Here is a 14,116-nt window from a genome sequence, read left to right as displayed (position 1 = left end):
TTCATACAATAAGAAATGATGATTGTACAGTTTCCGAGTGAGCATGAGGACAGAACAGCACAGGACATGTTCGCCCGCGGCTGCCTCTCCTGAATTAGCAGAATTCTTCGGGCCATTCAATGACCGCGTATCACTTGGCTGCACTCTCTCTCTCTCTCTCCCTCTTTCTGTGCCCCAGGCTGTTGGTTAAGAGCACTCAGTGGGTAATTATTAATAGATGTCCCTGGATGGAAAGTGCCCGTGTTCTGATGAGCCTTACGATAAACCTATGCGTGTGAGATGTGGGCATGTTGTGTGTGTCACTTCCCAGCCAGATCCCCTTCACTTAGACCACAGCAGGAACCTAAGCCATGTCTACCACGCACCGGTCAACAGCATGAAGCCACCAACGTTTTCCCTGCTCCTCCTTTGCCCATGGTTGCTGACTGTGAACGGGGACACTGGGGCAGGAGAGGGAACTTGGGCCAGGTTTGCCAGTCTGCCCTATCCTGAGGACAATCTCTTCCTGCACGACACTTTCCCCGAGGGCTTCATCTGGTCGGTGGGGACATCAGCCTACCAGACAGAAGGTGGCTGGCAACAGGATGGAAAAGGTCAGTCGGTCTGGGATACCTTCACCCGCAAGCAGCTCGGTGGCAATGGAGATGAGGCCAGTGACAGTTACAACAATGTGGAGGGGGATGTGGCTGCCATTCAGACTTTGGGTGTCACACACTACCGATTCTCCATTGCCTGGTCCAGGATCTTTCCAGATGGTCTGGTCTCAAATCGCAATGAAGCTGGACTGAGCCACTACATCCACCTGATCCAAAGACTCCGAGACATTGGTGTTGAGCCCATAGTGACTCTGTATCATTGGGATCTGCCCCAGGCTCTGCAGGACATGTACGGAGGTTGGATCAATGAAACCTTGGTGGATCGGTTTAGTGAATATGCCGAGTTCTGTTTCAAAGCTTTCGGAGACCGAGTGAAGTACTGGATCACCATAGACAATCCTTACGCTCTGGCTTGGCATGGGTACGGTACGGGGAAGCTCGCTCCTGGTATTCAGGGAGCTCCCAATGTACCGTACATAGTGGCACATAATCTGATTAAGGTAAGATCCTCCTTTACACTGAATGATGCCTAGGAATCTACATTATATTTAGCCCTGAAAACTTTTGTCGGAGAGTATCAGATGACCGTGCATAGGATGCAGTCTGGAGAGAGGTCGATCGCAAGGAAAATAAACTTTTATCGGAGCTGAAACTACCTGTTAAACTGATCACTTAAGCAGCGCGTGTACCGGGGAACTGCATTTTTGTTTTTTCTTCGTATATAGTTTGATCGTAAAATTTAAGGTGCTTGCATGGACAGCGGAAGTATGTTCAACTAAACTCTGGAAAAAAGGAAAATATATTGTGAAAAAATTGGCACAATCTAGGTGATCGAGTTTAGCTTTGAAGAGACCTGTATGGGATAACTCTGTCCCCTTGTTATATAAAATATAACAAAATGATGACGTGCGATGGTTGATATCCATCGCTCGTTTTGCTCTCCTTCATGGAAGTTAAGCAAAAGCACTTGCCCTAAACGGAGCAGGTGTAACAAACTGGACAGATTGGATGGGCCAGTGCAATGAAATGACATAGATGGACGAACTGAGCAGAACGTGCATGCTGTATACGTGACAATTTAACGTTCAGAAAGATAATTAAAAATGGATGCAATATTCCATAGGATGATTAGATCGTAAATAGTTGGATGAGCAAACGTGGAAAACATATCGAGAATTGGGAAAAAGATAGAAGGATAGAAATGTGTTACAAAACTAATATTCGAATGAAAACTATGACCTAGAGAAAAATATTGTCTAGTAGGATGACTCTTCACATGGATGAAAGGATGGGCGGATGGAAATATATTGCACACATTAGTTAACTTTTATGGGATTACAGTGCCATTTCTATAAGAAAATAATACAACACATTTGATTTAAACTATATATTCCTCTTTAATCTTAATCTTACAAAATATATGACATAAATTAGATGAAGTACTTCTGAACGGTAGTTTTTTCACAAGCTTGGACCTTGCGCTACATCCATGTGCTTCCGGGTATTGTTTACCTTTATCCCTTCAGGAATCAATCTATCAGTGTCACCTGTTCTTTGTGTTTTTCAAGGGATAATTTACGGCCCCCAATTTTGTTACGAACCAGCAACAAAAGAAACACTCCGAGTCATGTGATAAGTTAAAAACTACTTTATTAATAACTATTTATGATAATAAGAAAAATAAAAGAATGTTAGAAGTAAAAATGTTAAACCTTGAACATTAACCCCAAAAACTAAACTCTTCTTGTGTGTGTGTGTGGCAAATTCCCAAACTCCAAGTCCAGGAATAGTTTTCAAAGTTCAGTTCAGCAAGCCGTAAGGTGAAACATGAGCAAAAACATACTCCACTATGTTTTTAAGAATCTCTAATACTGAACATGATAAAGGTACTGGCATGGAGCAATTAGTGTTTTCAGACTGGATGTATTTCCACTGATGAAGGAGTTAGGTTGCCTGTTCTTTGTCACTTCTGAAAGTGGGATACTTGCTGAAAAGTAAAATACTGCCAATGCCGGAAATCTGAAATAAGAATTGAAAATGCTGGAAATACCTGGGATGTCTGGTAGCATCTGTGGAGAGAGAAACAGAGTGCAGGGAAGGTGGGAAGAAATAATGCAGGTGGAGAGGGAGAGGGAGGGTGTTTGTAGATCTCCTACTGCTCTGAGATCACTGGTCCTTTGCCATGGACTATGCCATTTATTCAGTGAGGTCCCAGACACAGTCCTTTGCAGGGAGGCCTGCTCCCAGCATTGGGACATGATCTGGTGTAGCCTGGTGCTGGACACGCCTCTCTTAATGCAAGTGGCTGGCTGTGCTGACAGAAGGACTTTGACAGCCAGTGAAGATCTGCCTCTTCCACTCCCTGGGTCACCACCTGTCAAGTGCTCCACTGACATCCACCATATTCAAAAACACCCAGGAACTACAAATAACACTACAATGAGAAATATTAAAATCATTAAAATTTAAAAAGCACTGACATATTTTTAAATAAAATGATGAAATTTGCTTTTTATAAAAACAGAAAATGCTGGAAATACTCAGCAGGTCAGGCAGTGTCTTTGGAAAGAACAACAGTTAATGTCTCAGGTTTCAGTAAGTTCTAAGAATCACAAGTATATGCTTACTGTTCTACCAGCACCCAATTCTTCAGATTGATTTTAGTGAGCCCACCTTACTTGTCCCAGGACTAGCCAGGCACAGGATTAGTGGACAAACATCCCAATCTGAGAACTGGGAAGTCTATGGCAGCTGGTGCTGCCTTGTTGGATCAATTGGGAATCCACAGGAATGGTGCGGAGGCAGTGGCAACACATGTGGCATGGTGTAAGATTCGGTTGTTGGCTTAAGCCTGCACCACCACAGGTCAGCGGGTCTCCAGTGGAGAGGAACTTGTGCTCCGGTGGAAAATCTGCCCATTTTATCAGATTTGGAGAAAGCTGGAAATGAAGCAACAGTTTTTAATCAAATGCAGAAGGGGGTAAAGGGAGGAGTGCAGGAAAGAGCAAAAGTGTGAGCACTTAAATGACAAAAAGGACAATTTTGAAAGGGATTAGCAGGCAGTAACCAGGTAAATAAAGAAACAAAACCCCACTAACCGCTGGGAATCCCTGGTTCAAGATCACTCAGAGCAGAGAAGGACCATTTGGGAAAGCATTAAAAATCTTGATTCCATGTGTCAGGAGCACACAGAAGCCCAGTGTGAATGGTGGAAGAAGCACTCCATCTTGTCAGTCATTGCAAAACACACGGTACTGGAGCTGAAACAAGTCGACCTCGATCCCAAGGGATTGCCTAAGAAATAAACAAGAAATTGATTTGGGGGAATGATAATAGTGGAACTATTACTGTCATCTGCTGCTTCACTCGTAAAGTTATGCTTATGGTCTGGATAGTGGGACTGCAACTGGTAATAGCACAAGCTTCGCATCTCCTGTGCTTGCAATAGACAGTGCTCTGGGAAGGGGTGGGCTTGTTGTGGGTAATGAAGGATTAGACGGAGTCATTGATATGGAAGGGAAGGGGAAGATGCGCTTAGTAGTGGCAGAAATAGTGAAGCACAATTACTTGAATGTGGATACTATTAGGGTGGAAACTGAGGGCAAGGGGAACCAGGTGGTGGGGAGGGGAAGAGATGAAGGCAGAAGGACAGGAAATGGGATAAACTAGGTTGAAAACCCTGTGAACTGTAGTAAAGGAGTATTCTCATTTTAGGGGAATAACAAGGAATTTTGGAAGCACTGGTGCTTAATATAAACATTGTCAGAACTGACATGACAGTGGCAGAGAGAGCAGGAAAATGCTTGTCCACATGTGATGTGTTTTTTTCACTCACATCTCAGTGCTGTTTAGGTATTAAAATTAGGAGATAACAGGCTGGGACTATTATAAACTTAGCTTGGTATGAGATCGGGTTAGGAGTAAAATCCATGCACTGTCAAACTACCCATTGGAAAACTCACATATATTGGTTACGTACACTCTGCATATGAATTAAAATGCATGTTTTAAGGTGATATGATATAGAGCAAATTACTTTGATTCACTTTGTATTGAATCAGGTTGTTGAAGAATCTTATGACATTTTGTTTAATAATTTAATGGGAATCTGAATGATGGAAAGGTGAAGATTTGATGATGCATTTATTCATTTTTACATTTTACATGAACTGAATGCTTCCTTCAGATGATAAATGATATTCAGATATGTGCGTACATGTGGAGGCAAATTTGTCAATGGGCAAATCACAACAGAGAACGAAGCTGAGCTTGAGAATAGGAAACTTGGTCTGTTCCCCTTTTCCTAACCAATACGCACTGAAGTCAGTTACAGAATCCCCATTGCTCCCTAGCAGAGGCCAGCTAACTCAGCACAGAAGGAAAATCAGCTCCTGAGATTTTCTCTTCTGTGTTGTTCAGCAATGCGGTGGGAAACTTTGTGAACCTTTGGTGGAGCACAGTGTGTGTGAATTGGCTGTGATTTTGTAGAAATGCTATTCCTAGCTACAGGGGACTGCTTTAGAATAAAAGAAGATTTTATCAGCATTTTACCTGCATGCTTGTTGTACTCAGACTTTAGATACTAGTACATAAATTCAAATCACATATTATTGAATTACAAAAGGAAAAAAAAACATCTCATGACCAAAATGTTCCAAAAACAGATTAGATTTAAAAATAAGCCCGAGGTGATGCTTCAGTTATTTTTTCACTAATAATATGTATTTTATTAATTAGGCTTATCTAGTTAAGGTTCATTCTACTTCATGGAAGTACAAGTTCTGTCAGGAAAAATATGACAGTCATGGATACTGTTGCTATCAATCTTTACTTTCCATTTGTATATTATATGATATGCTCTTGACTGAATGCAACTTACATATTTAGGTTATGATCCAAATATACAGAAAATTGGAGCAATGATTTCTCACCCAGCTTTTAAGCCAATAATCATATGATTATTTATTCCAAGATACAGTCCTTTGAGATGATAGATAGATAAATAGATGGATAGATTAGATAGATGGATAGATTAGATAGATAGACAGAGACACATATGGATAGACACATACATAGATAGATAGATAGATAGATCGATAGATCGATAGATCGATAGATCGATCGATCGATCGATCTATCTAAACCAAGTAATCAGTCACCAACACCTCCAGCACTGCAGCATAGGGTAGGCATACAATATTAAACCACTTAGTGGCCTGGAGCTTAAGATAATGAGAAGCTATCAGTATTTACTGTTTAAATTGAGGGAATTGGCACAGACTTTTGCAGTGCACCCTTGCATGGTTAAATCCCAAAATTGCTTCCAATGGTTTCCTGCTCTTCCACAATCTGTGGACTTCAACTTCTTATGTGTTATTCTCACTGTTAAGTAATAATACTAAAAATGGTCTGCCTTGTTGGTTGAGGTGTAATTGAGTTTTTAACTGCAGAATGAGCAATAATCACTTACAAGTGATGTTGGTGGCCATAACAAATTAATTTTACATATAAGAAGCCTAATTCCCACTATATAATTAAAAGCAAAACTGGGCGCTACAGTAGCACAGCTAGTAGAGCTGCTGCCTCACACCTCCAGAGTCCTCGGTTCAATCCTGACCTCTGCGCTATCTCTGTGGAGTTTGCAAGTGGTTTCCTTCGGGTGCTCTGGTTTCCTCCCACATCCCAAATTGGTTGGGTTGGGTAGGTTAAATGGCCGTGGTGTGTAGGTGAATGGGAGAATCTGGGGGAAGTTGATGCAAAGAAGGGGAGATAAAAGAATGAGATTAGTGTAAATGGGTACTTGATGGTTGGCATGGACCTGGTGGGTGGAAGGGCCTGTATCATGTGGTGTGTAATCTGACCGACTGCTAAACCAGTTCAAGTCATCACTGTTTCTCTATTCAGTCAGTCCCCTAATAGATGCCAGGCAAGGAGAAGTCCACACCATAGTGCTGAAGTTTTATAGACAAGTTTCTTTGGTACTAGAGCAGAGTATTGTTCCCTCAGTGAGCAGAAATCTGGCCCTGTAGGGGCTGTTGATTTTTTTTTTATTAAATCCAGTTTGGTCATTGTTTCATTCACTGAACAAAAGAGTTACTATTTCAGTTTATCGTTCATTTAATGTTGGTTACAATTTCCTTTGTCTGTGTATTCAGTCTGAAAAATAGTATCTTCTGTTCAACAGCTATTGATTGCTTTGAATTTGTCTATCACTAAATTCTTTCACAGAAAATTTTAAATTGTGTTTATAAATAAAATGGAGCAATTATCTATGAATGAGCTGCAGTAATGATTCTTTTCATCTTGGTTTGAATTTGTAATAGAGTAAGACATATGTCTAAATCTATACACATTGTTACAAAGTTCTTAAATTGCTACTCTGTTGCCATGGTGCACAACATTTACACTCTAAAGCCAGATTAACAATCTGATTCAATTTGAAGGCCACTCTCTCAAATATGGAAGTCCTCAGCTCCCTGGAAAGTTTTCATAACTGTCATTTCAACTACGGTCTTGACGTGGGGCTCCTCATGGACACCAGTGGTGGAGCACCCGTCTCCCAGTAGTTAACCAGTAGTTTCCAGGGAAAACTAGGTACTGAACCCTTGTCTGGTTAGACTTGCCACAGATTCAGCAACTGCAGCAATTCAACAGAGAGAAACAATATGTTTCAAATAAGTTTCTTTGAATTAATTGATGAACTTCTTAACTTAAAAATGTTTAAACACTTAACTCTTTTTAAAGTATCTAGTGTAAGTGTTTTAATTTTCAAAACTAATGTTCTTACCCTTTATTGATATAGTTAGTAAAGCAAATGTTTGATCATTCTGAATATTTTTCAGTGTTATTTTTGGTCAGATGCATAAATGTTCCAAGCTCTTTGTCAGCTTTCAAGGTGAGCAAAAAACAATCTTGAAGATTTCTGCATCTACAGTCCCTTGTGTCTTCATGGTGAGCAAGTCTGGGAGCAGGGCTAAGCCTGCTGAAGAAACATCTCTGCGGGGTGGAGACTACCAGTTACAGCAGGCACTCCCTGTGCTGTGCAGAGCTTTGCCAGTCAGGAATTAACTCTGGGAACTGACTCCAGGAAAACACAAGTATGAAGGTGGAAGGCACAAGAGCTTTGCTGCACACTGAGTTGGAGTGAACAAGAACACCACCTGGACCAGATATGGCCTATAGCATCAATATGTCGTGCACTGCTGGTACAATATAAAGTCTACATCACAGAGTAAGCAACACACTGTGAGACTTTCATCAGTCCCAATCACCAATTACCAAACTTAAATTTTGAGTTTTAAAGAAATTTTGTTTATTAAGCCTAAATAAAATTCCTGAAAAGACATTATAATTTTGGTGGTCAATTCAATTTAAGGTTTCTGTTTTAATATTTTCCTGCTTTAACAATGAACATGAGTATGTTATTCAAAATGCTCTCTACTCTGTTTCTCATGACTTTTAGATTGCTACTGAAGACAAAGTAGGTGGTGGTAAATTGAACAGAGTTGCTTGGAGCAATCTTGCATTAATTGCAAACATAGATAATCTTGGAACAATAAACAAAGATTATTTATTGCCCTCTGCTTACTTCACTCAGCTTTGGCTCAGTAACTTGCATCTCTGAGTCAGAAGGTTACCTCAGAGGACTGCTGTTATCTTTGATTAAGGAAGTTATACATTGGAAACCTCACTCCTGAATCAATGTTGCTGTTGCATCTACACTGATATTTCAGTACCAGTACTAAAGGGGTTTTGTAGTGTCAGAATTACTGCCTTTTAGAAATCAGTTCTAGTCTGACTACAAACCTCTTGATGTATCTGTGTTCCTCCAATTCTACTATCTTGGGCTTCCTAGATTTTAACCATCCATAAAAAATAAATAAGCAATGTAATGGAATACTCACCATTTGCCAAGGTGAGCCTGCAGCTCCAAAAGCACTATCCAGTTTGTTTGGCATCACACTTTCCATCCAAAGTTATTAAAAAGGAGCACAAGGTATTTAAAAAGAAGTTCAACAACATTGTGCATTCATGTAGTGTCTCTGGGAGTGTCACCAATCAAAATTTGACAGCAAGTCCCCACATAAGAGAGGTTAAAAGAGTTAGGGGGTAATTCCTCAGCCATTTATTCATTTACGGAATGTGGCCATTACTGGCAAGGCCAATGTTTATTGCCCATTCCTACTTCCCCCTGCAAAGGGAAGCATTGAGCTGTTTTCCTGAACTGCTGTGGTCCATGTGATGAAGATACTTTGACATTGCTGTTAGATAGGGAGCCCCAATATGTGGAAGCAGCAATGATATAATTCACATACGAGAGGTTATAAGAACAGTGATATAATTCAAGGTCAAAACAGTCTGAACCTTGGACAGTGTTGGTAGGAACTGTGGATGCAGGAGTTGATATCAAATGAGTCGATGAATTGCCTCAGACACCACAAACTGCAGACTTGGAACACTAGTAGTCGACTGCCTATTTTGGATGGAAAGTGTGATGCTAAACAAACTGGATAGTGCTTTTGGAGCTGCAGGCTCATCTTGGCAAATGGCGAGTATTCCATTACATTGCTGATTTATTTTATATGGATGGTTAAAATCTAGGAAGCCCGAGGTGGTAGAATTGGAGGAGCACAGATACATTAAGAGGTTTGTAGTCAGATTAGAGGTACCAGACCCATGGGCAAGGATCTCAGCAGCATATAAACTGAGATGGGGCCACTGAGCTAGAAATAGGCAGCCTTAATACTGGTGCATTTTATGATCAAAAGCTTATCATGTAGTCAATACAACACCATGGTTTGAGTAGCCTGTTTCAGCTTCAGACAATCTTCAGATTTAAGGATGAAGTGGGTGGCAAGTAAATGATTTGTGATAGGACCAAATTCATTGAAGGCAATTTCTATTTATCTAGTACCGAATGTTGGTCAAGCAACAAGGAGGAGAATCAAGAAAGGTGATGGTGATATGGAGCTAGTTGTCTTTAGTGTACATGTGGAAACTAATGTTGCTTTTTTATAAAAAGTCACTGAGAAATGCAGAGATAAGGAAGACGGTAAAGGCCAAGCTTGAGCAGGGCCCTGGTAATATTCATTCCAACATGATAGACATATTAACAAGTTACTTATCTCATTGCTGTTCATCAGACTTGCTGTATACAAATTCTCTGCTACATTTACAAGGTTCAAGGGTAGCCTACTCTTCTCTGATGCATAAGGCTATGGGTATGAGGCCCATTATTGAGACTTAACTAGGCTGGTCACTAGACAGTTGGAGAGGCTATCAACTAGGCGAGATACTAAATCAAGGCCTTATTGCCTCTTTCATTGGCCTGAAGGTTCTTGTGGCATAGGTTTGGAGAATCACTTTGAAGATCTCCCAGGAAGTAAAAATAATAGTTGGAAAAAGAAAGTAGGAAATACAAATAAATAAAATGCAGAGATTTGGAGTATGTAAAATAGTTAGCATTTTACAAAAATGATTGAGCAGTTATTTAATATATTGTAATTTTTCCAGCTACAAATAAATCTTAAAACACATCTGTGACTTATAAAATTTTATCCTGTTAGTTGAATTAGATTGCTAGCTTATGATAAAAGATCCATTAATATTGTTAAGATTTATAAATATTCATAGAATTGTTTAATTTTCATAGTATGTATAGCATTTATAATGGTTCAAGAGGTGGGCTTAGAAATATTTAAATTGTTGAAAACTAAAACACTGGGTTCCAACTTGCAAGATAGCAAGATAGCTGCTGTTTTAAAATGTATTGTACTAAAGGCAACATTGTAGTTCTAAGTCAACATACAGGAACACAAGACCATGGAAAACAAAGAGCCAAATGAAAAGCAAAATACTGTGCATGATGGAGGTCTGAAATATTCAGCAGATCAGATACAGTAGCATTTGTGGAGAGAGAAACAGAATTAACGTTTGTCATTGACTTTTCAACAAAACCTTGAAGCAAAAATCAAATTAATTTACCGTCTATCATGACCTTCACTTAACCCAATCCATTGAGGGGGTGTTGTCTTCACAGAAAGCAAGCTGCATCGCGAATTTCCATAATGCAAAGCTGCATCACCTGTGCATGTGTCAAGAAACATGAGTTATTTATTTACTTTGTTTCACATAAATTCGGTGAGAGTGAATTTTATTCTGTATGTCAAATTTTGAGGTAGTGAATTGTGAATTCTGTAAGAATAAATTTCTGTAACCCAAACTGCCATAACGCAGGGGTCACCTGTACATATATGTCTTGAGGAAGACAATTTAAGCTGGTTAAATGTTCTGAAAGTCAAAACAACAAATTTCTTCCATTTGTGCAGCTTATTGGATCACACATAAATTATCCATAATCTAATCAGAAACCCTGGTCTTATATTTGTTTAGTATTTGTTGAGCCAGTGATTTTTTTGAGTCATCTACTTTGTAAAATGTTTGCACATTGTAGGATTGCATATCGTTTGCCAAAGTCCATCTATAGTACATGAGAGAGCTGAGGACTGTTACCTGCTAATGTTGCAATATTAGTTGAGCCAGTGATTATCTTGATTCATATACTTCTTAAAACATTTGCACATTGTAGGATAGCAAAGTGTTTGTCAAACTCCATCTGTAGCACATGAGAGAGCTAATGATTGTATTTGCTAATATTGTAATTTTAGTCAAGACAAAATATGAGCAGGGCTGAAACCATCCTTTATAGTTTGTTGAGAGTAGCAAGGGGAGGGAGAAAGATCAAAAACTGATTGAATAGTCAGCAGCAGATTAGTAGAATAAAAATGTTAAAAATCTGGTGAGAATAACAGCTGAATTTGAATATTTAGCTATAGAAATTATTACAAGAATGGGGCCTCATGAAGTGGTTGTAATATCCTCATTTTTATTATTAATAATACTATCCACTCAGGGTGACATGCCTATTTGAGGGTGAGGTGGGAAATCTGACGTGACTCAGAGATGGTCAAGAATTCCTCAATGGGAGATGCACAGATGGGTACAGAGGTCAATAAAAGGGAACTGTCCTCCTCACAAACATTGAACCCTTAACAGTTCTTAAATGCCATTGTAAGTTTTATTGACAGTAAGTCTTCCTATTCTTATTTGCTTCAATACTTCCTCCTATAAGAGGGATGCTGGCTATGGAAACTGGTTGCCAATGTCACAGCTGCTTATAATATTCTTTCTGCTGTTCTTTCTTTTCTTCTTTCTCCATGGTGGTGGTAAGGGCTGATTGCTCACTAAAGCAAGATTTTCAGTGTGAAGCACATGACCAGATAGCTGAACCTTCATATTCGGAGGCAGTGAAGCACATGACCTACTTTGAGGTTTCTTCTAAATTGCTGATTTGATTATTTTGCAACAATCTTATAACTGGAAACACTTGTGGGACATGTCTACTTTATTGAAAACTTCCATGATTTTAGAGACCTCATTTAGGTCACAGGAAAGAGATGCAATCATTTCTTTTAACCTTATGTAGGAGTTACTGCCAAGCCCTAAATTTATTGCCTAGCCCTTGAAAAGATGGTGGTGTACTGCTTTCTTGAACCCTGCAGTTCCTCATGTAAGAGTACTGCAACAGTGCTATTGAGTAGAGAGTTCCAGGATTTAGATCCAGTGATGATAAAAGAACAGTAGGATGGTATGTGACCAAATCAGGATGGTATGTGACTGGGATAGGGTGCTGGTGAAGGCAGTGAGGTTGTCTTGCACTTCCCTTTTGGCTACAGCCTTGTAGTTCTGGTGATAATCCTTGTGAATCCAATTTTGCATTATCTCCTGAAGCACTATATCCATCATATAATATGGCTGCATACATTTCTTCAAGTGCGGTCTGGCCAAGATTGAACAGAAATATAGCAAAAGGTCTTCATTTTTGAAGCCTATCCCTCCAACAGTGAATATCACTCCTTGTTTATTTTAATATATTAACTAATAAGATAAAATAACCAAAGGCATACTCAAAGGAACACTTCACTATAACCACTCTGAGTTTAGTGGGCCTCTCCTTCACACACTTGTACCACAAGCTGAGTCAGGTGACTTAAATTAACTGGTAACCAATAGTAACCGGCTTCTCTTAAGCGGACACTCTCAAGGTTATTTGTTTATTACCTCAGCTGAAAGCCACGCCCGAGAACTATACAGATCTGAGGATGTAACGTTAAAGCTAAATTTACTGGAGTTAACTGATAAATTTAAAATAAAATAAACTCACCCACTTACTCACCAAAGTCCGCACTTTGAAAATCTTGCACTCGGAGAATTGCTGAATTCAAAGAATAGGAATAAACCGGCCCTTTTCGAGTTGGCAGGCTGTGACAAGTAGGATATTGTTAGTTGGGCTCCAACTATTCAAAATCTATATGAAGGATTTGGCTGAAGGGACCAAATGTAACATTTCCAAGTTTGCTGATGACGTGAAACTAAGTGGGAATGTGAGTTTTGATGAGCATGTAGAAAGGCTTTTTAGGATATGGGCAAGTTATTTTAGTGGACACAGTGTGATAATAGAAATACAAGAATAGAATGTGGAGAATATGGAGTTTACACTTTGGTAGGAAAATCAAAAAGACTGAATTTTTTTTAAATGGGGAGATATTGTCCATGTACACAAGGCACTGAAAGCTAACATGCAAGTGCAGCAGACAACTAGGATGGCAAATGATGTGTTGGCCTTTATTGCAATAGGATTTCAGTACAAAAGTGAAGATATCTTACTACAATTATATAGGGCCTTGGTAGACCACAGCTAGTGTATTGTGTACAGTTTTGGTCTCCTTATCTAAAAATGGAGAGACAGTACTTGCTACAGAGGAGCTGTGGCAAAGATTCACCAGACGAGTTCCCAGGGTGCCAGGTCTGTCACTGAGGAGAGATTGAGTAGGCTAGGGTTCTATCCTTTAGAATCTAGAAAAATGATTTATCATTTAAGCATACAGAATTCCTAGAAAGCTAGACAGGGTGGATATAGGATGTTTGGAGTGTGGAGTGTGGAACTAGGGGTTACAAAATCAAAATAAGGGTAGGCCATTTAAGATTGAAATAAGGAAGAAGTTATTCAGAGGGCTGTAGATCTTTGGAATTGTCCACACTAGATGCAGTAGAAGTTCAGTCAAAGATTGAAATATTGAAATATTTCTATCTGTTAAAGGAATCAAGTGATTTGGGGGTGGGGCAGGCTATGGTGTTTGAGGTGGAGGACCAATCATGATCTTGTTGAAAGGCAGAAAGGTCTGTGGGGCTGAAAGGCCTATTCCTGCTTCTATTTCATATGTTCTTACGTACTTGGTTTGCTTTTATTATTACCTTATTGATCCACATTGCATTTTTTAGTGATTTACGTGTTAGCACTCTCAGATTCCTTTATTCTTTTCCAAATAACATGCAAACTCCTACATTTTCTTATAAAATGTAAAATGCTTTTTCATAGAAAGGGATAAACAGCACATAAACTTAAGACTTTTCCATTCTATTTAACAGCATGGTTAGTCTTTATTACTCCAGGCAACACC

General features: G+C 39.4%; 1 protein-coding gene across 2 annotated transcripts in view; it reads left to right on the top strand.

Annotated features, from left to right (window-relative positions):
- Nucleotides 1–304: 304 nt before the first annotated feature.
- Nucleotides 305–14,116, top strand: part of kl (klotho) — a 59,173-nt gene continuing 45,361 nt past the window's right edge. For both annotated transcript variants that reach the window (XM_052026763.1, XM_052026762.1), the window contains exon 1: nucleotides 305–1,096. In XM_052026763.1, coding sequence (XP_051882723.1) covers nucleotides 377–1,096 — 720 coding nt within the window. In that variant the 5' untranslated portion in view covers nucleotides 305–376. The remainder of the gene's footprint in view (nucleotides 1,097–14,116) is intronic.

This window comes from Pristis pectinata, chromosome 11 (assembly GCF_009764475.1).
Source record: "Pristis pectinata isolate sPriPec2 chromosome 11, sPriPec2.1.pri, whole genome shotgun sequence".
NCBI lineage: Eukaryota > Metazoa > Chordata > Chondrichthyes > Rhinopristiformes > Pristidae > Pristis > Pristis pectinata.
The sequence above is the reverse complement of the archived record's forward strand: the minus strand, read 5'-3'. Positions and strand labels throughout refer to the sequence as shown.